The sequence below is a fragment of the Gorilla gorilla genome, chromosome 12 (assembly GCF_029281585.2).
Source record: "Gorilla gorilla gorilla isolate KB3781 chromosome 12, NHGRI_mGorGor1-v2.1_pri, whole genome shotgun sequence".
Taxonomy (NCBI): Eukaryota; Metazoa; Chordata; class Mammalia; order Primates; family Hominidae; genus Gorilla; species Gorilla gorilla.
The window spans coordinates 60,112,113-60,138,856 of record NC_073236.2 but is presented as its reverse complement, the minus strand read 5'-3'; the positions used below and the strand labels follow the sequence as shown (position 1 = coordinate 60,138,856).

The window sequence follows — 26,744 nt, the reverse complement described above, 5'->3', positions numbered from 1 at the left end:
TGGAAATTAGTTGGTATTTTGACCTAGGTTTTTCCTACTCCAGAAACATGTTTTTTAAACACTCACATTAAAAAATTGGTGAGGTTGGCTAGGCATGGTGGCTCACGCCTGTAATCTCAGCACTTTGGGAGACCGAGGCGGGCAGATCACTTGAGGTCAGTAGTTTCAGACCATCCTGGCCAATATGATGAAACTCCATCTCTACTAAAAATATGAAAAATTAGCCAGGTGTGGTGGCGGGCACCTGTAATCCTAGCTGCTCAGGAGGCTTAGGCAGGAGAATCGCCTGAACCTGGGAGGTGGAGGTTGCAGTGAACCGAGGTAGAGCCACTGCACTCCAGCCTGGGCAACAGAATGAGACTGTCTCAAAAAAAAAAAAAATTGTTGAATTTGCTTCAATATCCGGTTGTCAATTGTAGAACAACAAAATTTTTTCTTTATAAAAATCTTATAGGATAGGTAAGTATTTGTGCTTTTAAAGAATTAATAACATTTAAATGTGCAGTCCTAACTGAATTATTTTTTGCTCCATAGAAGCAGTTCAGATGATTCCTGCTGATTTCTAATTTCAACCATAAATATCACTTAATTTGTTGTTAAAGTATTTTTCCTTAATGGAATTTTTCTCCTATAGCTTTAAGACAGCCTCTGACTTGCAATTTCTTTATTAATTTTATTTTCTTAAGGTCACATTATTCCTGGCATTTTAGACATTTTTCATGATCTGTGACTCTTGTCTCATGGGCAGAAGCTTTGTCCTCTTTCCTTTTTCTTCACCACTCTTTGCAGCCCTGACCCTTTAGTTAATTTTTCAGAAACCTTAGCAACTCTGCCTTTGGAGTGGCACTGTGTACTGTGGAGGACAAAATATAAATTGATGTCAGCCGATTAATCATTTAGCTCTACTGCTGAAAATTCCACATTTGTTTCCTGTTGTACCAAGAATAAAGTCTATGTCTTTCCTAGGACTTTTGAGACCTCCTGTCTCCTTCCCCGCTCTCCACTTCCATCCCTTCCCCTTATTGCTTCCCCTATGCCAGCCATATTGGCCCTCATGTGGTTTCCCAAATATTGTGAGAATCATTTTTCTCGAAGTTTTTATCAGCAAGATAAATTGCTGGGAGCTGAATTTCTAAGTTAAAAGATATGAAAATAAATGTTTTAATGGTTAATATAAAATTGCCTTTGAAGGTACTGACCTATCTTCAAAGCACCTGTTTATAAAGAATATAAAGAAGAATAAAGAGTACCTGTTTCCCAAACCTGTAATGATGCTCTTTCAGGCTTTTTGATCTTGGCCACATATTGGCCATCTTTTTTTAACATAAGTAGGACCTAGCTTTGAGTGGATTAATTATTTTAAAAATTCTGAGCAGTTAAACCTTTGCCATCGTGGTCCCAAGCACTGCTCTCTAGAGGTGGTGCTGGTTCTGGTGATTAGTAGGCCTAGGATGTGGTTATGGGAATGTGTGGCTGAGATGGAGCAAAGGAAAGGTCAGACAGGTTGGGGGGTCAGATGTTCAGACACAAGGATGCTGAGATCATCAGGAATAACACCAGAAGTAGGTGGGGTAAGGAAGAGTGGGAGCCACGTGCTGCAGGCATTATGATCTCAGTGTCTCGATAGATGGGAGAGGGAGGAAAGGATGCTGAAGGGAAGCTCAGTGAGCAGCTGTCTGTATGGGTGTATTAATGACTTTTTTTAATTTTCTGAATTTTGTGATATCTTGGCATCTTTGTGCCTTGCTGAACCTGGAGAGACTGTCCCTCCAGAGCTAGCAGATTCCCAAATGTATCAAACAACTTGCCTGGGAGCACACTTTTCACTTGCAAACCAACAAATCCAAAGCCCATATCCTAGTCAAAGCAGCCAGCTCCTTTCTTTAACTCTCTTACACCCTAAGCCAATATTTCCCCTGCCCTGTATCATCCTAGGGCTAGGTATCAGACAACCAAGGATCACCTCTACAGCTCAGAGCATGCTGAAAGTATTCAGATTGTCCAATCTTAACCTTGCTCACACTTAGCCTACCCTGTTTTATTCATTCCTTCCTACCGTACCACAGTATAGACCCTGGGACCTGCTCTCCCCTTGCCACCTCCTTCACTCACCCAGGTGCTTCCCCAAGTGCCACTGTAAGGCATGGCATAGCATGACCCCTCCTGTTGGGGACTGTGAGTCACAGATTTCCTAACTGTGAGTAACGGAACTTCTTTTAATGGCATTGACGTCTTTGTGTTGTTACTCAGTCACCTCTATGAATTAAATTCCAAGAACATTTAAAACAGTGGGAGACCATCAGAGAATTGGGCAGGAAAATTAAATATTAATAGTCTATGATGTAGCTATATTTATACACAGAAACACACATTGACATTGAAATCTGATTTACGTAAAAGAGACCAAAAAAATGGGTTATTTAAAACAGTATGTACACTGGTCCCAATTATAAAGAAAAACTTTCAGTATACATAATGTAAGACACAGAAACAAATAGTCCAGCATAAAATACCCAAAGTGCTAAAAGAAGAATTTGGGATAACTTTGTTTATTTGTATTTAAAAATTATCTTCCAATTATTGTGAATTATTTTGTGTAATTCCAAGTCTTGCTGTAACGTGGTGTCATTTATGTCTTTTGCTCCTTTGGGCATTAGAACCTTGATTGCGATGGTGACGTAGGAGCCATCAATTCCAGACACACATTAAACAATGCTATATGGGTGGGCCTACAAATTATTTCTACAACCAACATAGACGTTTTTGGAAGTGGCTGAGTTTGTGCTCTAAACTGAGAATAATGTACATTTTATTGTATGCATACATAGATAAGGTATGAAAAATCTATAGTATATTTAGATAACAATTTCCACTTCTTCACTGAAAGCTGGTTGAAACCCTTCGTTGTGAAGTCTATCTTCCTGAGTTCTTTTCTCATTGATCACAGGATCCTGTTTTATGTGCCCCCTGGCAGATTTTTTTTTTCTGTTGCATTTATTTTATCAGGTCCTAGAGTTTCTCAAGTATATTTGCTCAGCATTTCCTCTAAGCACAGTCATTTTGGAGGCTTTCCTTTCCTCTGTGTGCTGTGCTCATAGTGTTGAACGCCTTATGTGGTAACTCCTGATTTTCCTTTTATCTGTCTGTTGAATCAAATAGTTGTCTACTTGGGTGTGTAGTCCTGTATGTAATCTCTCTGCCAGAGATTTGCTCTGTAGAATCAGTGCTCTCTGTATACCCAACTGAGGAATATTTTACACTCATTTCATATGTGAGGATCATTCATACTTGGGGCCCACGCTGAAAGAACTTTGACACTGCCCAGTGTCAACAAACCACTACGTGTCTCCCAGATAGCAGTACCTTAGTATTTATTGTTTGCTGAATAGCCAGGGGGTTGTTACATACTCATTGTCATATGTATATGTAACATACACGTTTTAGACGGAGGAACTGGGGGCATGTCTTTCTTGAATGTTTAGGAGAATTTTAGGTGGTTTTGTTCTACACATGTACAAGAAATGCTAACTCTCAGTATACAAAAAAGGATTGAATAAACTGGAATAATATTTGCAACACGAAGTTTAGAGCACCCAGTGCCTTCCTCTTATCACCATGTGTACTTTCTAAAGCAGAAAAAAAGTACATAGTTAAAATCTGAAAAGCTGAAGTGCCATTTGATTATTTTCTAAAGGACCAAACCACTTGCTCCTTCACCCCATTGCCTTACCGAAGCATGCCTCGCCCTAGCTTTCGTGATTATTAGTATTGCAAGCTCTGGATAAAAATAACAGTTCTAGGTGAATTATGACTTTTTGGACTTCTGGTTTATTCCACTGAGGATAGATTTGTTTTATATTCCTTAAATTGTTCTATAAAGGCAATTCACATATTTTTAAATCCCTGTAATTTTCATATATTTTATCAGACTGTGTGTTTAAGGGTATATATTTCTTGATTGTGAAACAGTCGCAGTGGTTTTAGATGCATATCTTTTGTCTTTCTTTCAAATCCAAATTCCGTAGTGAGGCTAATTTAGTTCATTCCAATAAAATATTTTAAGGTCTTTTTATTAAAGCAGAAATTAAAATAATTATCATTATTTATAAATACTGCTTAACATAAAAAGAACTCCAAAGAAATTATAACCACTGTGTAAAATTGAAAGTAAAAAGCACTTAAAATTCATGAGTATAAAATAAAATATCCCTCGATAAAAATTGTTTGCATAAACAACTTGTATTTTAGAACAGAACTTGGAATATTCAGTTTGTCTAAATAAACTCCTAACCAGAAAACTTTAATGAAAAAAAATCCTCTAAAGTAACAATAAATATATTTCTTCTGTTTATCGACAAATAGCTAACGAGGATCAATAATGTTTTTATAGTGCAATGCTTCTAGATTGCCATTTACCTATGCTAATAAATCTACCAGACCTTCAGTTTCCATGGTAGTAGGTATAATGTATAAAACAATTCACGTGGCCCAAGGCCTAAGTTATGTTATGGGTTATTATATTGATTGTGAGTAGTATTTCTCAGTAGGATCACTATTGGTATTTTGAGTGAGAATATCCGTTGTTATGTGGGACTTTAACATTGTACTCCATTAAACAATGCTGGCCTTTTAATTACTTCACAATGATTGGGACATCCAAAATGGCCCCTGGAAAATATTATGTGAGTAATACAGCCCCTACCTGAAATCCACTGATACAGAATAGGAACCAGCAAAATTTTTCTGTAGAGGTGGATAATAAATATTTCATATGTGTGGGCCATACAGTCTCTGTCTCAATTACTCAACTCGGCTGTTGTGGTGAAAGAGCAACTAGAGTATAGATGGCATGAAAAAGAGTAGCTGTGTTCCAATACAGACTATATTTACAAGAGCAAGTGCTGGGCAGATTTTCACTGGGGGCTGTAGTTTGCCAGCCCCTTCAAAAGTACCACAAGTCCATCAATCTGAACACAAAGAATGCTATTTGAAAAACAATCAGTCGTATTATGTTAGTTAGGAGGGTTTGGGGCTGCAAATAATATGAAATCATATTTCCTGTTTCTAAAGATAGGGTTGTTTCAGTCTTGATTAATTTAATGTATGATTGTCATAAGAGACATAAGCGCTTTCCATCCTTCTACTCTGTTATTCTCAGTTGTTATTATCTCCCCTCATAGTCACAGATAGATGCAACAGTGTCATGCCTAGTTACAGCAGTGCACAGGGGAGAAGGACATGTCCATATAGTCCAGGAAAACCTTTCCCAGAAGTCCCCAGCTGAGTTGCTATCACATCTTGTTTGGCTGCATCTCCAAACTTGAGTTAAAAAATGGAAAAAGGAAAATATCCCACATATTTTACATAGGATAATTATGATTCTCCTCCTTAGCCTGGAGAGACAGATTCAGCCTTAACCCATACCTGTAGATGACCAATATTTGAATGAGCTGTGATTACACGGGTAAGAAAGAGCAGGGGGCTTTGAGAGGTGAGTGAAGAAAGATGTCTGTGAGATGCATTGTTTTCCATGTTAACTAAATTACACTCAAATGTAATTCTGTCTTAGACGGTATTTGAGTCCATTTGTTTCCCTCTGTTTCCCAGCTAGTCAAAGGAAGCATTTCATTCCACCTATCTTTGGTCAGAGGAGAGGGAGGAGTGTAGACCAGCATTCTACCCACTGATAACAGGTCATCTGTCTCTATTATTGAAGAACCATTGCAGAGCCTATGCTCACCTTCTTTTTTTTTTTTTTTTTTTTTTTTTTTTTTTTTTTTTTGAGACGGAGTTTCGCTCTGTCGCCCAGGCTGGAGTGCAGTGGTGCGATCTCGACTCACTGCAAGCTCCGCCTCCCGGGTTCCGCGTAGCTGGGACTACAGGCGCGCGCCACCATGCCCGGCTAATTTTTGTATTTTTAGTAGAGACGGGGTTTCACTGTGTTAGCCAGGATGGTCTCGATCTCCTGACCTCGTGATCCACCCGTCTCGGCCTCCCAAAGTGCTGGGATTACAGGCGTGAGCCACCGCGCCCGGCCGCCTATGCTCACCTTCTGCGAGGTCAGTAAAACCAGTATATGAAAGAGTGTTTGAACTTGCTTAACAAACATCACTTAACAGTCCTTAAGGAACCTCTCAAATAAGCCCTAGCTAATCATACATAGTTAGTATAGAATTTGATTTATAAGAGTTGAAAATAATTTGCTGAAAAGCATTTTCACTGAAATGATATAATCATTTTAGTGCTAAAGGGAATACAGGAGACCAATGGATTCTTTTAAGCTCATAAAGTTGCTGCCCTACAATTTCAGATGAAGCAGGTGATTTGTCAAGAGAATAATTTTGGTGGCTGAGAGGTACAGATATAACTAGAAGCTGGTTTTCCCACTTTGTTGTGCTGTGTTCCCTGAATTACGTCATGGTATTCCTGCAGCAAAATGGCTGCAAGAGACCTTATGCTTATCAGTTAGGGATGGCTCTGACTCAAGTTCTGGTTTTTTTCCTGGAGCTATTCCTGAATGTTGAGCTCTTTAAGCTGTCAGTACTGGGGTTGAACAAATACCTTTAGATGCAACTCTGTTTATTGTAGTGACTTTTGGAGAATGATCCTGTACTATTTTGTGGATACGTTTGTTCAGGAGACCTTGTTTTGCATCTCCCTCATGTAATTGGTTCAGTTTGGAAGGGGCTGCTCCTGTAACGCCAATCATTTACTTATGTATGTATTCAAACATATCGAATTCACTGTTTCATCCTCAAGGATCTAAGTATTCTAGTGTGAAAGAGAATGAGCCGAACAATTAAAGTAGAGTGAGATTTATGGCACAATCGAGGGAAGCATTGTGTCCTCTTAAGATCGAGGGGGACACTGAACAGGTCAAGAAGTGATGCCTGAGTTGAGTCTCAAAACACAACCAAAGTAAGTCAAGTAAGGAAAACAGGGATGAAGCTGGCCTATGGAAGGAATGACACAAGAAAAGGCTTAGAAGGAATGACACAAGAAAAGTCTTAGAGGAATGGGAGAATATGGGATGTCTGGAGAACAGCTAGCAGTTCACTAGGTCTAGAGTTCACAAAGACTTAAGATGCACAATTGGCAAATACTGAGTAATGGGACTGTACTGGGGGAGAGTTAATATATTTAGAACTTTATTCTTAGGCAGTGGGAGTCATCAGAGGCTGTTCGATGGGACAGTGACATGATGTCATTCATATTTGCGAAAACCATTATGGCTGTGGGATAAAGAAGGGATTAGAGGGGGTAAGATTGAAGGCAACATGACCAGCCAAGATGCTCTTTCAATAATCTAATAAAGAAATGCCAAGAGCCTTGATTAAGGCAGCAGTGGTGGAGAGAGAAAGAAGAGATGGTTGTCAATCAGGTGCTGTTAGAATTTATTAGACTTGAACTTTTTATTGTAGGAGGTAAGAGAAAGGAAAGGAATTCGAGACCATACTGGCTAACACGGTGAAACCCCGTCTCTACTAAAAAATACAAAAAATTAGCCGGGCGCAGTGGTGGGTGCCTGTGGTCCCAGCTAGTCGGGAGGCTGAGGCAGGAGAATGGCGTGAACCCAGGAGGCGGAGCTTGCAGTGAGCCGAGATCGCGCCACTGCACTCCAGCCTGGGTGGCAGAGCTAGACTCCGTCACGGAAAAAAGAAAAAAAAAGTGACTACTGCGTTTCTGACAGGGCTTGATACATGATAGTTCTTTTTTTTTTTTTTTTTTTGAGATGGAGTTTCACTCTTGTCGCCCAGACTGGAGTGTAGTGGTGTGATCTCGGCTCATTGCAACCTCTGCCTCCCAGGCTCAAGCAATTTTCCTGCCTCACCCTCCCAAGTAGCTGGGATTACAGGTGCCCGCCACCACTCCTGGGTAATTTTTGTATTTTTAGTAGAGACGGGGTTTCAACATGTTGGCCAAACTGGTCGCAAACTACTGACCTCAGGTGATCTGCCTGCCTAAGCCTCCCCAAGTGCTGGGATTACAGGCATGAGCCACCGTGCCCGGCCAATACGTAATAGTTTTATTCATTAACATATGACCATAGGAGTTGGACCAATGTTGGGGAAAGATGAGTTCACTTTTAAGCCTGTTCATTTTGAAGTGCTTGGAAACCTAGTAACTCGTTGTATATAGGAGGCTGGAACCCAGGAAGGAGCGCTGAGCTAAAGAAATAGATGTAGGGGGCCGGGTGCGGTGGCTCACGCCTGTAATCCCAGCACTTTGGGAGGCTGAGGCAGGCGGATCACGAGGTCAGGAGATCTAGACCATCCTGGCTAACATGGTGAAACCCCATCTCTACTAAAAATACAAAAAAAAAAAAAAAAAAATTAACCGGGCGTGGTGGCGGGCACCTGTAGTCCCAGCTACTCAGGAGGCTGAGGCAGGAGAATGGCGTGGACCCGGCAGATGGAGCTTGCAGTGAGCCCAGATCGCGCCACTGCACTCCAGCCTGGGCGACAAAGTGAGACTCCGTCTCAAAAAAAAAAAAAAAAAGAAAGAAACAGAAAAGAAATAGATGTGGGAGTTTTCAGCATAAAGTAAGACACTGACATGAATGAGACCACACGGGCACTAGAGCAGACAGAGATGAGACACAGTGATGGGGTCCAAAGCAGAAACATGAAGGGCATGGGTCTAGAAGAAGAGGGTACAAAGACGACTAAGAATAAGACGTTGAGAGGGTACAAGAAGACCAGGAGAGTATAGTATTCTATTCTTGAAACGAAAGAAACAACAACATTGCCAAATATTTCTGTGTGATCAAATAAGATTTTAAAAGAGGACCCTAGGTATTTTGAAATGATTTACTTATTGATTTTTATTTAGATAAGGAATGTGTGATCATTATGTAACTAGAATATATATAAATGTATAAGGTGAAAAATATATATAATTTTGAATAATTTTGAATAATTTTGAATAATTTAAGAATCACCCTAAATCCCACCGCCCAGCATAACTACTGTTAAAATTTTGATGCATATCTTTCCAGACTTTTTCTATATGCAAATATATTCTCTATATCCAGATATATGTCTATATATAACAAAATGAGTTCATACTATAAAAATATTGGATGCTGCATAAATTTGCTTGTCATTCTTCCCTGAGACCATGATAATCTTCTCCACATCTTTCTAATTTTAGTATATAAGCTGGGAAATCACATGATGTCCATTGAATTAAGTAACTAGAAGATCATTTGTAATTTTGCAAGGCTAATTTCAGTGGAATGGCGAGGGCAGAAGCCAGATTGTTGTGGGATGGGGAATGAGTAGGTAGTGAGGAAGTGGAACAGGCATTATAGACTACCTTTTCAAGAAGCTAGGCTGTGAAGGAGAAGGGAAGTACAGAATGTCAAGTGAGGAGTAGGATGGTGAAGGATATATATATTTTTTATTTTGTATTTTACTTTTTTAATTGGACAATACTTTCCACTGCCTGGAAAGAGCCAGAAAAGGGGTGAAATTGAGGATACAGAAGAGAGAGTACAATTGATGGAGTGAGGCCTCAGTCAGGAGGCAGGAAGGGATGGGATGCAGGAAAGAAGAACCAAGCCCCATCTTCTAATAAGGCACTTGGGAAGGAGTTAAGGGTAGAAACAGATAGTTTCATACATTTGTAGATGTGTCACCTGAGGTGATTCTGGTCACCTTAGAATGATTATGGCTGATGCCCACATGTATTGAGCTATTTGATGGTTTTTTGAACTTTCAGGAAACAAAGACCTTCCATATTGGATTAGATCCATTATCTGTTAACTTTTATCTTCAGAGTGGTATGGAGAGATGCATGCTAGAAAGGTCTAGTCTTCTCTGACAAACTGAAAGGTCAAAAATGGTCCCTAAACACTCAGTTACCTTAAACAATACATTAAGGATTTATTATCCACATATTTCTGTGAAGTTAAAGTTGTGTATTTTCTTAGCCTGTTCTGCCCCACAAGACTTTACCACCCGTGAAATAACATATTGAACACGTTTCAGAAAGTTGAATTGTATCTTGGAAAAAAACAGATTTGGAACAAACTTTGGTTGAATTCCATTAACCTTGGAAAAGCAAGCTTTAGTTCTCTTATGGGTAAAATTGGGATACCATCACTATTGACCTGACAGCAGTGTGAATGTAGCATAAGGTAACATAGGTCAAGTGCCTGAACAGTAACTGCTGAGACAGCGTGCTCAGCATGTGTTAGTGCTTTCCTCCATGACTGTCTGATACACATGTTCTCACTCTCAGTGATTGTCCAAGGACTCCCATTCAATCCAGCATACCAGGACTTGATGATAGCAACATGAAACTATTGATAATTATAATAAACTTTGGCCAATGACCTGTAGTGTTCAGTGGAATCGTTGTTGTTTTGAAATGTAAATATCATGAAATTAATGGAAAGGATTATACTATCTTGAGATGTACAAAATTAACAGGCCTCATTTGCATTTCCTAAAGCCATGGTAGATTCATTTTTTTATATTTACAGAAGCATATTACCTGAGGTATTTTTTGGCTCATAAATACAAAATTAAATCCCACAGATGACCAGAAGGAAAGCTAGGTTATTGTTTCTCTTTTTTACATATGATTTTCTGTATCAAAAGCTTAATAAGATGATTTACTAAGGAGTATATATGCTGAACACAACTCGTGCTGAAATGTCAATCCTCACTGTGAAAGACTTCTAGGCAAATATAATTGCTGTAATGTGTTATGACCTTTCAAGACTCATAATTCAATTGAAAGGGGCAAGGCTAACTAAATGCAGGAGAATTATTTCCCACTTACTGCCGCTGGATGCAAAGCAGTACCTGTTTACTTTAGATCCAGTGAATCAGCCAGTCTATGACATAGGAAACTGCATGAGGCAGGTCTATTAGGCTTAAATAATTTCCCTATGAGTTTCTGCTACTTAATTCCTTTTTAACTCACCAGCACATGTGTAGATTTAACTTCGACTTTTAAAATAAAATATAATAATTCACTAGAGCTTGCTTTAAAAATACAAGTCCTTAGGTACTAATTAAGTATTTTTATAACCACTTAACTGTTGAAAATAGCTCTTAAATATCTGCATTTCTTTCTTTATATCATGATTACTTTGTCTCCTTGACTCTCCATCCTAGAGTTACTTGGATGCCTTTTCATAGCCTCGGTTAATTTGTTTTCTGCATTTTTTTCTGGCAGCAATTCAAAAGATCATTGATTATTTTCCCATTACTCTGTTGCACAAACTACTTAATATGGCTCCATCAAGACATTCAAAATTCAGAGCTGCCATTGGTTACCTGTCTACTGCCTGATCTAAATGCCAAGTTGAAATGAAATGATTTAATGGTCCCAGAGATGCCCATCCCCAGCAGAGCTCACTCTGTGAGGGCTGCCCTCTTGGTGAATGGTTCCTGCTTTTACAATCTGATGAGTCAGAACAAAGCTCATCTCTCTAATCAATATTAAGCATGTCTAATTCACTTTAATGTTTACCACATCACCTAACTGGAGCTTGCACACAATGGGTAGTTAGTATATAGGCATTGAATGAATGATGGATGGATAACTGAATGAAGGAAGAGACAGAAAACTTTTATTTAATAATGCATTATGGGATTGCACTTTTTGGCTAGAATATCAAAGGCTTTCAAAGAAATAATTGAGAAGCATTAGACTCTTGCATTAAAAGTAAAATGTATTTATATAAATTATTTAAAAACACTGTAATTAAATTTGAGTTTCTAATGCATTCTGGACCTAAGTCCTCATTAAAAGTTTTTTTTTCGTTTAAAATTGGTTGTCTAACTTTTAAGTAAAGATATCTTAATATGAAAATTACTTTAAAAATTAACTTTTATGACTTGGTTATAATTTGAGGGTTTTCAACACCTTGTTGAATGGGATTCAAATTATATTGTGGTAACTATTGTAGGAAATTTGGGTTGGGTTCAAAAGGATTAGTTTTAGTATAACTCAAATGACTCTAGTAACAAAATAAAAGCTACATTTTAAAAAGAGAATATCGAAGGCATTCTGAAGAACACTTAACTTATTTTTCCAGGTCTGTAGCAGCTAAAGTGGTGCATTCAGTAAAAAATCTCCTTCCTGCATCAGAACATTTGTATTATATTTTAACTATAATTGTGTGTGTGTGTGTGTGTGTGTGTGTGTGTGTGTAGAGAGAGAGAGAAACTTGAACTTGGCAAAGAATCAAGCCCATGAGTACTCATAGCATTTTGAGTAACGCCCAACACTGCTAATCATTGTGAAAGTGAAGATCTCTGTTCCTGAATGCATTAGGAGGCACAAAACTTAGGTAAATCAAATAGATAACAACACAGGCAACTTGTATTCAAATCATGTATTTGAATTAGAATTGACTTAAAGTCGTTCTAAATACCAGTGGAATTCAGAGAAAAGAAAAGTCACTAGGGCTTGTGTAAACAGGGAGACTTCATAAAGAGGTTGGGACCTGAGAGGGTCTTGAAGACAAAATAGAATTTGAGTCAGTGAGAAGGAAGACTTCCTAGGAGGCATTGTGGGCTAACCTGCACAGCTTGAACTATACTTTGCACAAAGTTACTCATGTGGAAATCAGAACTGAATCAAATATCACTAGTCTCAAAGTTACTTTTTCCTGAACAAAAATGGGGTACAATTTAACACATGTTAAATAAGCTAGTATCCTGTTCTAATATGTACTATACATTTTTCTAAAATACATAAATAAAAGTAAACCTGAAGTATAAATTATGTTCTCTAAATAATACCAAGATGTCATGTGTTTTTAGGGTCTGGGGAAGTACTGAACAAAGAATATGTCTAAAAATATATCTGAAAGATATTTTAAAAGCTATTATTCTCTAGGAAATAGACCCACAATTGAAAAGATAAAGAATTGATACTTGAAAAGTACAAATAAATATTTGGATATTTCATATGTTCACATTTAATCAACAACATTTATGAAGGGCCTAACTCTCTACTATATGCTGCAGATGAGAGAAAATAAATGAAAAACTGAATTTATGTCTTAATGAGTTTATAACCTGGTGGGTTATGTCAAACTAATGTCAATTTCTTAATGAGCCAATTAAGAAAAATGTTAAGATCTTCTGTTACTGACTGTAAATACAGTCTTGATTCAGGGATTATGAAGGTGCAGGTTGAGGATGTCAGTATTTGGATATTGGAGGATGAGAAGGAATGTGTCCCAGGTAGAAACTTTAGGAAGAGGCATGAACCATGTGTTGTAACATTATACCCTGATCAGAGTAGAAGAGTTTTGTTAAAGAAATAAGATCCAATAGAGCAGGGTCAGAAAGTGGAATATCTGCCTGGTTACAAAGAGAAGTTGGGGCTTGTTGGAAAAGAGAATTAAGCAGTTGTTTTGGTTTTCTAGAAAAGCAATGTTTAGGATAATTAGTTTGGGCTACATTTTACAGTGAGACTAAAGGAAGGCAGTTTGGTGGCTAGTTTGCTATAATCTAAATATGAAATGATGAGACTCTGGTGAAGAATTGAGATATATAGTTATTGCACAAGAAATTCTAATTTATAGGCAGAAGAACAAAGAATAAATTAATTGCCAAAGAAGCTATGTTCCTATTAAATAATTTAAAGTTACTTTTGGACTATAAAGATAATTCCTCAAGATATGTTACCTGGAATACTAACAGTTCTGATTTTCAGTTGTTGGAATCTACTGTCCAAATCTGAATTGCAGTGTTGCTGAAGGATAATAAGCAAGTTGAACAATGTTAACCTTTGTTCAAGAAATTTCATTTAGACAATTTGGGTCCCTGGTGGGACACTGGACACCTCACATGGCATATAGAGTAAGCACTACTTACCTGAATATCACATAGGTTCATACTCAAGTGGAAAACAACCCATAATTTAGGAGTAGACTGAGTCTGTGTATGTTTCCAAAATGAATTAAAATGATAAGACTGTGAATGCAGTGAAAAGCAAGGAAATGAATTTGATAGATACTAAATTTTATTTTCAATTTCAAATTACTGGCTTTCTATTAGCATACTCCAGGAGTGGTGAATTTCTATAAAATTGGCACGGAGTATTAAATTTTATGAGTGTGCTATTGTAAGTACAAAAACCCATTTCAGTGAGATATAGACACGGTTATTTCTTTTTAATCAGCAAACTCTAGGCCATATATTATTAGTCTCAACTTATCACCTTGAAAGACTTGAGGCTTTGGAGCTTTCTTTGTATATATATTTGTGGTAACATTTTGTTTATTTGGGTAGAAGAAAAAGGAGATTCTGAAAAGGGTATAATAGTTTGATAAGTTTATTAAGGCATTCTTTAATATGCATTTATGCTTTGACATTGAGTATTATTACAGTAATATTTTCAAATTATTACAATGATATTTTTTGTTCAGCAGCACTTCTTTGAGTGTTTTGTGAAAAGGTATGGGTTTACCAAAAATAGAAGTCTTGCAAATATTGTAATATTTGAGGAAAGTACTTAACTACACTTTAGCAGTAGCGGAGATACCTGCACCCCACCCTGCCTTCACTGCAAATAGCAAAAACTACTTAGACACTGCATATCACTGCAATTTTGAATAAAAGGGGTGACAGATCCTGTAATTACAGCAGCAGCTTGCATCTTGGATCACCTCTCAGTTCACTGAGCCAGGGCTTTGAATGGTTATTGTGTAAAGAATAGTGATGGGTGATACACTACCTCGTTATAGTCAAAGTTAGGGGAAATGAGCTTAGATTGAGCAGAATTAATGGAGGAAGATAAGAAGCAGGGCTTTCCCATAGTTTGGCCACCAGACTAGGCAATTTTCATACACATGGTAGCACCAGGAAGAGTGACAAATGCCATCTTCCTCCCACCTCCATTTGGACATGGTGTTGTCATGGCAGAGTGTATTCTGGTGGGAGCCAGGATGCCTTTTACTCTTTAGGGCTATGTAGATAATAATACAAAAGATTTCTCCTGTTTTTTTTTTCCTCAACTTCTGCTCCTATCTGTGATACATACACACAGATACTCTCTTCAGCACCAGAAAATAGCCCCTCTTACAATAGGGTATCCACATCCTAGAGGTACTTTAAAAAAAAAATTAACAGGCCGGGCACGGTGGCTATGCCTGTAATCCCAGCACTTTGGGAGGCCAAGGCAGGCAGATCACAAGGTCAAGAGATTGAGACCATCCTGGCCAACACAGTGAAACCCTGCCTCTACTAAAAATACAAAAATTAGCTGAGCATGGTGGTGCACGCCTGTAGTCCCAGCTACTCAGGAGGCTGAGGCAGGAGAATCGCTTGAACTGGGGAGGCAGTGGTTGCAGTGAGCCTAGATCGTGCCACTTCACTCCAGCCTGGCAATAGAGCAAGGCTCCGTCTCAAAAAAAAATTAACAGAAAATTAGAACCACTGTCATAGTTCAGATAACATATTTGGAAGACTTAGTTTTATGCTCCCCAAATAAAGAGGTGTTGTTCTTACTGGTCATCTGGTCTGAGCAGAGATATCCCATATCTTCCTGATAACTACTTCCCCACTGGCATGTGTGGTGATGGTTCCTGATTACAACAGTGGTTCTTCAAGCGTCATTCCTGAACCAGCAGCAGCAGCAGCCTCTGGAAATTTGTCACAAATGAAAATTATCCAACCCACCCTAGACCTAATCAATCAGAAACTCTTGGGGTGGGTCCCAGAATTTGTGTGTTAGCATGGCCTCTAGGTGATTGTCATGGACACACAAATCTGAGAACTATTTGTATTTGTTTCCTATTGCTGCAGTAAAAAAGTTACCACAAACTTAGTATGTGGTAACTTACCAATGTATTACTACTTAGTTTTTGAAGGTCAGAAGTTCAGGCAGACATGGCTGGGTCTTCTTCTTTGGATCTCTCAAGGCTGAAATCAAGGTATTGATAGGGCTGTGTCTTACTGGAGGCTCTGGGGAAGAATCCACTTCTCACCTCATTTAGGCTGGTGACTGAATTCAGTTCCGGGTGGTTGTGGAACTGAGACCTCTATTTCTTTGTGACTTTCAGCCAGAACTCCTTCAGCTCCCAGAGGCCACCCACATTCTTTTCCATGCTTTTTATGTGGCCCCTCTAGCAACTAGGTTAAGTTTTTCTCAATTCAAATCCCTCTGCCTTTTCCCTTAGCCCTACCCGTCTTACATCCTCTTCTGCTGTATCTCTATCATGTTCTCTTCCAACGATAGCCAGGAGAAAGATCTGATTTTTTGTTTTGTTTTGTTTTGAGATGGAGTCTCGCCCTGTCACCCAGGCTGGAGCACAGTGGCATAATCTCAGCTCACTGCAACCTCCGCCTACCGGGTTCAAACAATTCTCCTGCCTCAGCCTCCCGAGTAGCTGGGATTACAGGTGGCCACCACCACACCTAGCTAATTTTTTTGTATCTTTAGTAGAGATGGGGTTTCAACATGTTGGCCAGGCTGGTCTCGAACTCCTGACCTCGTGATCCTCCCAGCTCGGTCTCCCAAAGTGCTGGGATTACAGGCGTGAGCCACCGTGCCTGGCCAAAGATCTGCTTTTTAAGGGCTCATGTGATTACATTGGTTCTACCCAGATAATTCGGGATAATTTCCCTTTTTTAAAGGCCACTGATTGGTAACCTTAATCACGTCTGTAAAATCCCCTTGATCATGTAATGTAAGATATTTACAAGCATAACACAAGGGGGCTGAGGTCACTGGGCCAAAATTTTGTCTACTTTGCATTACACCTCACAGGTTCCTTCTCTTGACTTTGCCAGGCCCCTGTGTTGCTCACTAGCTGGCCCAGCTTTACAGCCAGCATTCTACTCTCACCACGTAAGACCAATGGCAACTTGGGAAAACTGACCTCAGGACCTGCTCTGTCTCACCAGGAAAAGCAGCCACATTGCCCATGAGCCCCACGCATGCATTAGAACACCTGCTGTTGGTGTCTCCCTCATCTGGTCTAACATTCCTTTATATCTCTCTCTTGCCTGTTCCTCTCTCATTCTCCAGAAATGGCTGGCTCCTCTTTTTTTTATTTGTGTCCTTACCTCTATTTCCTCCCATGATTCAGAAGCTCCAGGGTGTAACTAAGCCTTGGGATTCTTCTCTAAAAGCCGTACGCCAGAGTGGTTTTGAGCATAAACTTTGAAGTCAAGACAATTTAGGTTCAAGTTTTGTTTTTTGTTTTTTGTTTTGAGATGAGGTTTTACTCTAACATCCAGACTGGAGTGCAATGGCATGATCTCGGCTCACTGCAGCCTCTGCCTCCTGGGCTCAGGCCATCTTCCCACCTCAGCCTCCGGAGTAGGCAGGACTACAGGTGCGTGCCACTACGCCTGGCTAATTTTTGTATTTTTTTTTTTTTTTTTTGTAGAGATGGGGTTTCATCATTTTTGCCCAGACTAGTCTCAAACTTCTGGACTCAAGCAATCTTCCCATCTCAGCCTCCCAAAGTACTGGGATTATAGACGAGAGCAATCGCACCCAGCCGAGGTTCAACTTTAATGACCATGAGCAACTTTCTCAACTGTTTTATACTGTAGTTCCCTCATTTATAAATGGGAGGTAATAGTAAAAGGTCATTAGCCAGTATTATTTTATTCATGGAAAAAGCAATTTAATATACAGGAGACTCAGTACTAATAATACCTGCCAACTACCCTAAATAGGGGAGAAATTTAAAGAAAATAAATGCAAAACAGGCAGAGAAAAAAGCAATTCAAGGTTTTCAGACTTGATTCTTGAAATGCTGAAGAAATTTAGAAAATTCACCTTATCTCATCTCTCTCCCTTTCTCAATAGATCTGTTTTTGAGGCATCTTGTCTTGTGAGATTTCCAGTGGCATCCCTATCCCAATTGGTGTCTTGAAGTTTAGGATGATACTCATGTAGACAACATTGCAAAGAAGAAAAACCATCACTTTTGCATGTGCAATTATTCCAGCGATTTTCAGAACAAATCTTTTAATAATATAATGTTATCACCATCCTTGTTTTACAAACAATGAAACCGAAGCTTAGGTAATATAACTGACTCAACATCATACATGCAGAGGTAGGTGAATTATCTCCACAGCTCTCTGATAATGACAGGCATTATCAGTCATTAACTTCTTCTGAATTTGTATCAACTAAAGCTAGCCTATCATATAATAAAGCTTCGTGGAGTTTGATGGCAGTAGTGCCCAGTATTGGTGAAGAAAAAAATTCATGAGGAGAATCTGAAGCTGGAGCTCCGTGGAGAGAAAACAGGTTTGGGTGGTCCCCTTGACAACTGGAAAGCATCCTGGGCTATTGTGCTGCTATAGAACAGTAGAAAGAATGGAGACAATTTAGAAAGGTGAGGCAGAGAATTCCAAAGACATTTTCCAGGAAGGTTTGAAAAGGAGAATTTCTGCAGTGAACGATGCACTGTATTAACATATCTGGCATTTGAAGGCATTCCTTGGGGTATGGGAACTCAAGTCAGTTTCTCCTTATCAGGACACTGTCCAAGGAAACAAGCCCCTTAACCCTTGGCTGCTTCACAGAGGAGCCCATTTTACTCTGACTTTTCTTTTCTGTCAGGTTGTGTATTTTCTATCATGAGTGACAAATAGCTGATAGCATCCTGGCCTGTGCCTCTTTCTTACCACCACAGAAAGAATATGAAATTATCTGAAGTATTACCAGGTGGGCTGTATTATTACCTTACATGGAAACACAATTTAAAACTTTTCTTTCTGTCTTTTTTTTTTTTTTTATGAGAAAGGATCTCATTCTGTTGCTCAGGCTGGAGTGCAGTGGCACAATCATGACTCACTGAAGCCTCGACATCGCTGGGCTCAAGTGATCCTCCCACCTCAGCCTCCTCAGTAGCTGGGACTACAATATTGTGCCACCATGCTCACCTTATTTTTGTATTTTTTGTAGATATTGGTCTCACTATGTTGTCCAGGCTGGTCTCAAACTTCTGGGCTCAAGCAGTCCACTCACTGTGGCCTCCCAAAGTGCTGAGATTACAGGCATGAGCCACTGTGCCCAGCTAAAACTTTTCACGAAGAAACTCTCCTCAGAAATTGAAATTCTAGGAGCTTTCTCATAGGCTTGTAACATTGTGCTGTATGGAAGAAGACAAACTTGTTGTCTTTTGTTATTTACAATCTTGTTTTTCACTCTTTGACTGTATCCAGTCTGTATTCTAAGTCTGTCTACCAAAGGTAAGTAAAGTATAAATTTTTACTTTGAAATCAAATCAGTGAGGAGAAATTTATTTGCTTTATGTAAATTTTCTTTTGTGGGCAAACAGACGGTATTAATTGCACAGATGGGATTGAGACTATATATCATTTTATCCTCAGAAAGATGAAGGGCTCGTGAGACTGCACACTTGATCTGTTCTCTTGTTTTCTCGTTTGTGTCAATTTGGTTGTTCCACATAGAGGAGTGTAAATCTGGATCTCTGTTTTAATGAGTGTTTACCTGTTACTTCAGAGATAAAGAATTGCCAAAAAAGGAAATTTAAATTTGGGAAGATAATGACAACATAAAAATAATAACAAATATTTCCAGGAATGTTAGCATGCTTTCTATCCATTAAGTTATTTAATCCTCACAATAAGCCTATAAAATCCTTATTATCCTGATTTTTCATTTGAAGAAACTGGGACTCAGAAAGGGCAGGCAATTGGACAGTATCACAGAGCTAATAAATTGCAGGGCTTCAAGTTTTTTTTTTCAGTATACGTTCCTTATTTGTTTATTTTCAGTCTTTCCCTCCAGAGTGTGATCTCTGCCGAGACAGCAGATATTTTTGCTGGTTTTGTCCACTGATGTAGCCCTGCTACCTAGAACAATGCCTGGCCCAGAATATATGATAAATACTTGAATGGCAGGGCTTCAATTTAAACAAAAGTCTATTTGATACCATTGTGTTAGCTATTGCTGATTAATAGTTAATGGCAAAATCTCAGTGGCATGCAACATACAACAGCAGGCATTTACTTCTTGATCATGTGTTGATGGTTTGGTTGGGAGTTGGCTGACTAGGCTTAACTTAGCTGTGCTTGGCTCCAGCTCCAGCTTGGATTCAGGTGTGCTCCATGTGTCCTTCTTTCGTTTTGGACCAGTAGGTTATATGTGACTCTTATGGCAGAAGGCAGTAGCACAGAGGAGAAGCCCAACTAAGTAAGCACATTCCAAATGTCTACTCACGTCATATTTCTTAACATTCCTCTAGCCAAAGCTCAATAGCAATGGAATAGGAAAACATTCTCTTCTCATGGAGGTGAGGATGGGAAGGAAATGACTATTTACTGAAAAATCCTCCAATCTACCTCAAACGCCTGTGCATTTTCTCTGTCCTTCCTAATTCATAAATATTGAATGTACAGGTGGGATGACATTCTCAGTTAGGAGTCACCTTATTGTGTGTGCTTGTCAGAGGGGCCACATACCAAATCATCAATTCCTATTTTCTGACTACCATTGCCTCCCTTTTTGCTCTAGAGGATGTTTGACTCATTTTGCCTTCTCTGCCCTAATTTGTTCATACTAGAACTCTGGAGGCAAAGATCATTAATGAGTGATTCTAGAAGACTATGGTTATGATTACTATCCTGGAATAGAATCTTTTTTTTCTGTTTTCATGCAATTCCAACTGGCCAAGGGATTTTTTAAGGAAAATGTTCCTACTACAAGGTCTAATACAGACAGCAGAAAGCAATCCAATGTTTTAAAAGTAGCAGGACATGCAGGATGGGAATACTTTTCCTAGAAACAGCAAACTGTAAAGATGATACCAACTGAGGTATCACAGGCAGGGGAGCTTCTTACCTTCTTCTACCTTGTGCTCAATGGCTGATATGAAGCTAAAATGCCCCTTAGAGGCAACTCAAAGGGAATGTTACATATCAACATCATGGGTTTAGAGGTGGGGATTTTGCAGTCCCCACCACCACTCCTTTTGTTCATTGCTAATGTGGTTAGTAAACTAATGGTGAAAAGATTATGGGGTAGAGACAGAATTCCTGGTTTTAGTCTCAACTGTATCAGAAACAGCATGGCTGGAAAACAGCATTTAACATTTCTATGACTTATTTTTCCACTTCAACAAATTAGTACGTGTAACCTTTTCTTTGCTACTGAATTTTACCTTTGTCACAAGAAATGACTAAAAAGATTGATCCTCAAAGGAATAAATTAATTTGAGTGATTTGTCTGGGAACTATTGTTCTTTTATTTTTAGATTTATAAGGCCTCTGTGACCTTCAGGACTGAAGGCCCTAACTAACACTTGCTTCTTGGCTCATAGTTGGCTTGAGATCTTTGTTTAAGGAGTATCCTTCACTTCTGCTTGATGCATGCTAGATTCATGACTCTGTTGTGATTTCCCCAGCATTTTTGTGTCATGTTTTAAAAGTTACATAATGGAACAGCTATAATTTTATGTGTCTTCCTTGATCTATCAGCGTATGTCTACAAGCATGCCCATGTTATAATGGAAATTCTCTATGCAGTCTTACCCAGTACCTGTCACTATCATGTTACAATGACCATGACTGAGTATCCAGCTTTCCTACAGAACTTCCGTGTTCATCATCATTATTATGCCACTTGTGATTCCATTAGAGTTTGAAAAAGGTTCTCAGGGAACTTCTCCAGAAACTTGCAATAGCTGTGTCATAAGTACTGGACTAAGATCACTTAGGTAGGTCTGGCTTCAGTAGGGATGAAGGTATCCCAGTGTCTGCAGGAAGCATCTGGCATCTTTATCCTTCTATGGCATGAGAAGGTGTGTTGCCCAGCGGCAGAATTCTGTATATGACAGAGCTGCTTTATGGCAGTTGGTAGTGTGAATGGAAAATGTGTAAAGTGTTTTTAGGTTTTTGGAGGACAGGCAGCATGTCGGTGCCAACTATTGTTGTGATGAAGAAACCCAAATCTAAATCGGTCTGTATGGTTGGATTGCTATGCTTAGTTTATTTAAAACATGGCATTTGGAGAGAGTTAAAATACCAGCACACTGTGTCTTTGCCTCTACTTTTTTTCTAAAGCAAATTGGTTGGGTCTATTTGCAAAAGCTTTAGCTGTAGGAGAGCCAGTAAAGAGGCACATTTCTACTAGTGCCTATTGTGATAGGCCTTCTTTGTCGTGTTAATTCTAGTAGAAATAATCATCTACATTGACTTATAAGGTTGGAATTGAATGGGGACATTGATTCAAAATAAAAGAACAGCCATGGACATTTTGATTTATGTTGATATTAAGGCAAATCATTCAGATTCGGTTTGTACAATCTAAGGTTGCTTGTCCAGTGGTGAGATGTCAGAATGTATTTAGCAATTTCTTGATGAAAGAAACAAACCCCTGATAGAATGTATACTTTTTTTGCGGGGGGGGGGGGGGGGGGGGGAAGGGGGCGGGGCTAGAACTGTAATTTTTTGCTTGTTGTGTGGAGACTGCTACCTGCATGTCAGTGGTTCTTAGGTAAGAGAGGATTGCTTTGGGGTGAAATAAATAACCTTATCAGTCACTGATTTTATGGGATAAGAATGTAAATGTAATGAGTAATCAGAGAGCATGTAAATAGTAGCAGATAGTTTTTCAGAACATTGGCACTTAGTTTGAAGATGTCTTTCTTACTTAAGAGACTGAAACTCTTGCCCCAAGGAGTATGATATTCTCAGGGGTCAGTTATGATGTGAAGAAAAAAGTAGCCTTTTGTTATAAAGGGGTTCCTACATCTAGTAATCATTGGTGGATTTACTTTGCTTCCTGCTATTCTTTGTTGTTCTCTCCAGACTGACATTGATGCCCCTTCCTCACCTCTCCCATAGTCCTCTCTGTGTTTCTTAATCACAACATGTGTCACACTGAGACTTAATTGTTCCCATATTTGGCTGTCTCTAACTTTAAACATTAAGCTACTTGAAAGCAAGACTGAAATCTTTCGCAGCATATAGCAGATAGGTATGCATACTCATTGTTGAGTAAATGAAATATTTCAGTGGCTGTTGGGTCCCAAAAGCAGGCCTAAGGTACACCAGTATGCTGAGGAGGCCTCAGTTTTTAATCTGATTCCAACATTGCCACCTCACAGTGTACTGGTCTGGTTTTTCCATCTCTAATTTGACCAGGTTGGACCAGAGAGGCTATCTTCCAGTATATTCTAAGTTTCAGTGATTTACTCATTTTGAATCACCAAAGTTACAATTTATTTCAAAGATGATTATTTCTAACTGATTACGTGTGTTCCCATAGGGAGCATGACTTCGGCAACTTCACCTATCATTCTGAAATGGGACCCCAAAAGTTTGGAAATCCGGACGCTAACAGTGGAAAGGCTGTTGGAGCCACTTGTTACACAGGTAAGGGATGCTTTGAAACCACTTTGTTATATATGTTATATATATATATATATATATATATATATATATATATATATATATATGTTATATATGTGTTTCTATTGTGATTATATCCTGACTCTTGGAAAAACTTAGACATCCTTAGAAGAGAATAAATCATGCCATAATTCCGATTCCTGAATATATATTACTGCCTCAACTATGGGCAGTCTCATTGCCCTATAACATTTGAAGTGGCTTTTAAAAACTATTTGTATGATTTTTGAAATTAAGTTGATGAGATAATTGAAGAGGGGTCCTTGGTGAAGGGGGCCCTCATTTACGGTAATGGGTTCAAAGTCTAAATAAACTATTCCTCCTGCACTTTCAGATGCTAATGCACCATTAGGAAAAACTGTGTTGACTATACAACAGCAGTGTATATTTATTGAATTACTTTTCTTTCAGTTTACAAAGCAGAATTCATCCTGTTGGAGTGATGAGATGTTCCATTTTTGTGTTGTCACAGTTGTCACATTTCCACAAGATAACTGTCAAAAGAAAAATATCAGGATTTTTAAGTGTTATAAGTTAATTTTTAGTGTCTTGTTAAGCATACTCTTCGCTATTTTAACTCTGAGATTCCTGGGATGTGAATTTTTTTTTTTACCAAATTATAATAGAGGCATTTGTATTGTCCTGTGGCTGCTATAACAAATTCCTATCTACTTAGTGGCTTGAAGCAGCACAAATTTATTATTCTAGAGGTCAAATATCCTAGTCAAGGTATTGGTTGGCTTGCATTCCTTCTGGAAGCTCTAGAAGAAAATCCATTTTCTTGCTTTTTCCATCTTCTAGAAACCACATCACTTCTTTGACCCCTTTCTCTATATTCAAATCCAGCAATGTAGCATCTTCAAATTTCTCTTGCACTCTGACCTTTGCTTTTGTCCTTGCATCCCATCTCTTGAAATTGTCTTTCCTACTTCCTTCCAATAACGACCCTTGTGATTATGTTCGGTCCACCCAAATACTCCAGAAAAATCCTCACATCTCAAGATCCTTAACCCAATCACACCCAAAAAGGCTTCTATTACCATTTAAGGTAACATATTTACAGTTTCCAGGGATTAGGATGGAGTTGCTTTGAGGACCATTATTCAGTCTGCCATAGTTTGCCCTGTGGCTCCCCAAAGGTTCAGATCCTTCCTTTATGCAAAACACATTTCACCACATTCTCAGGTCTCCAAAAGTCTCAACCAATCATAGCATCAACTCAAGTTCAAAATATCATCTAAATTTCATCAGCTTAAAAGTCCCAAATCTCATTGTCCAAATTATTTAAATTAGATATGGCTGAGGATCTCTAAAATCTGTCCTTGAGCAGAGTTCCTCTCCATCTGTGTAGCTGTGAAACTACAAAACAAATTATATGTTCCCAAAATGCAATGGAGGGACAGGCATAGGATAACAGTTACAGACATTCCTACATAAAAGGGATAAAGTGGAAGGAAAAAGGAGTTGCCAGTCTCAAGAAATGTAGAAATCTACATGGGAAAATTCCATTAGATTTCAAGGCCTGTGAATAATCCTCTGTGGCTTGAGTCTGCTCTCTGGGCCTAGTTCAGAATTATTTCTTCATTTTCATGAAGGGTTGCACATATTTTCAACCAGGTATTCTTGTCAGCCATCTCCTACCTGTAGAATTTTGAGTGTCCATCAGCCTTCATGCATTTCATCCCTTTTCTGCCTGTATCAGTCCAAGCTGATGGTGTTACCACTGTTGTAGGATTCTCAAGAACATTGTGATTTTCCTATGTACATCTCTAGGATTCACTCCATTAGAAAAACAGGCTCCTCTACAGATCTTTCTTGGATAATTTCATCTCCATTTTTGGCCTCTGTTGAAGTGGCTGAGGGGATCCATGAATTACATGCCTAATCACTTCAAAGAGCCCTCCTTTCACTTGGACCTTTTAATCCTTATAAGGCACTAGGAAAATGTTATCCAGACATAAAATTGGCTTTCTCTTCAAGTATGCTTTCTTGAAAGCACGTCTCCTAATTTTAGCCTTTTGAAGTCTTCATAGGTTGAGAATTTTCCCAATCATCAAGTCCTGGTTTCTTTTGGCTTAATAGTTATTCCCTTTATTCATCTTTTTCCTCTCACATTTCACTATAAACAGCAAGAAGAAACCAGGCCACTCTTTCAACATTTTGCTTAGAAATCTCCTCAGCTAAATATGTAAGTTCATCACTTGTAATTCTGACTTCCACGTAATTGTAGGAATCAGTCCAGCTGAGCTTTCTGCCACTATGAAACAAAGATTCTCTTTTCTCCGGTTTCCAATAACATGTTTCTCATTTCCTTCTGAGGCCTCACCAGCGTCTCCTTTGATGTCCACATTTCTACCAACGTCTATTTATGGCAACTTAGATATTCCCCAAGAAGTTAAAGGTTTTCTCTACCATGCTCCTCACTTCCTTCTGAGTCTGCACCAGCAGAGCCTTTAACCAAATCTTTATTTTTAATAACAGTCTATTCAAGGAGATCTAGAATTTTTGTATTATGCTTCTCAAAATTCTTCCAGCCTTTTCTCATTACCAATTCCAAAGCCACTGTCTACATTTTTAGGTATTTGTTACTAGCAGTGCCCCAATTCCAAGTACCAAAATCTGTGTTAGTTTCCAATTGCTGCTATAACAAGTTTTCACAAATGTATTAGCTTAATATAAAACATATTTATTGTATAGTCCTGGGGGTGAAAAGTTCTAAGACCAGTGTGGCTCTAGGGAAGCATCTAGTTCCTTGCCTGTTTCAGTGTCTGCAGTCCACCTGCATTCCTTGTTTGTGTCACCTTCTTCCATTTTAGAGCCGGTAGCACAATACTCCAGATCCCTCTGATTTCAGCTTAAACTGTTATATTTCCTTCAATGAATCTTAACTCTACTGCTTCTCTCTTATGAAGAAGATCCTTGTGATTACATTGGGCTCACTCATATATTCCAGGATAATCTCTCCATCTTGACATCCTTAACCTAAGCACATCTTCAAATTCCCTTCTGCCATTTAAGGTAGCACATTTGCAAATTCCAGGGATTAGAATGTGGACATCTTTGTATGCAATTGGAGAACATTTTATGAGATTCATGCATATTTTTCATTCAGTCGTGACTCTTGTTCTATAAAAATTTCTGTAAGAAACACCTAATATTGATATGCTTACCTAATACTGATAGGAAGTATGTTGGCCACCTACTCAGATTGTACCCTGTGGCCTAGGGCTGATTCATGAATTTTTGATGGTCTGCGGTAAGAACAAAATTGAGGATAAACACTTGAAATTTTTATAGGAATTTGACAGTAATTTTTTGTCTGCTGAACCTAAATATAAAATATGGACTTATAATTGTATATGTTTA

The 26,744-nt window shown here is 38.7% G+C and overlaps 1 protein-coding gene and 1 non-coding gene across 8 annotated transcripts in view; one reads left to right on the top strand and one right to left on the bottom strand.

The window, feature by feature from the left end:
• Nucleotides 1-26,744, top strand: part of CTNNA2 (catenin alpha 2) — a 1,198,185-nt gene that overhangs the window by 174,890 nt on the left and 996,551 nt on the right. For all 7 annotated transcript variants that reach the window (XM_055378924.2, XM_019021073.4, XM_019021071.4 and 4 more), the window contains one exon: nucleotides 23,236-23,342. In XM_055378924.2, coding sequence (XP_055234899.1) covers nucleotides 23,241-23,342 — 102 coding nt within the window. In that variant the 5' untranslated portion in view covers nucleotides 23,236-23,240. The remainder of the gene's footprint in view (nucleotides 1-23,235; nucleotides 23,343-26,744) is intronic.
• On the bottom strand, nucleotides 9,072-9,173 carry LOC115933612 (U6 spliceosomal RNA). Its single transcript, XR_004069480.2, has one exon. It is a non-coding gene; the product is annotated as a U6 spliceosomal RNA (small nuclear RNA).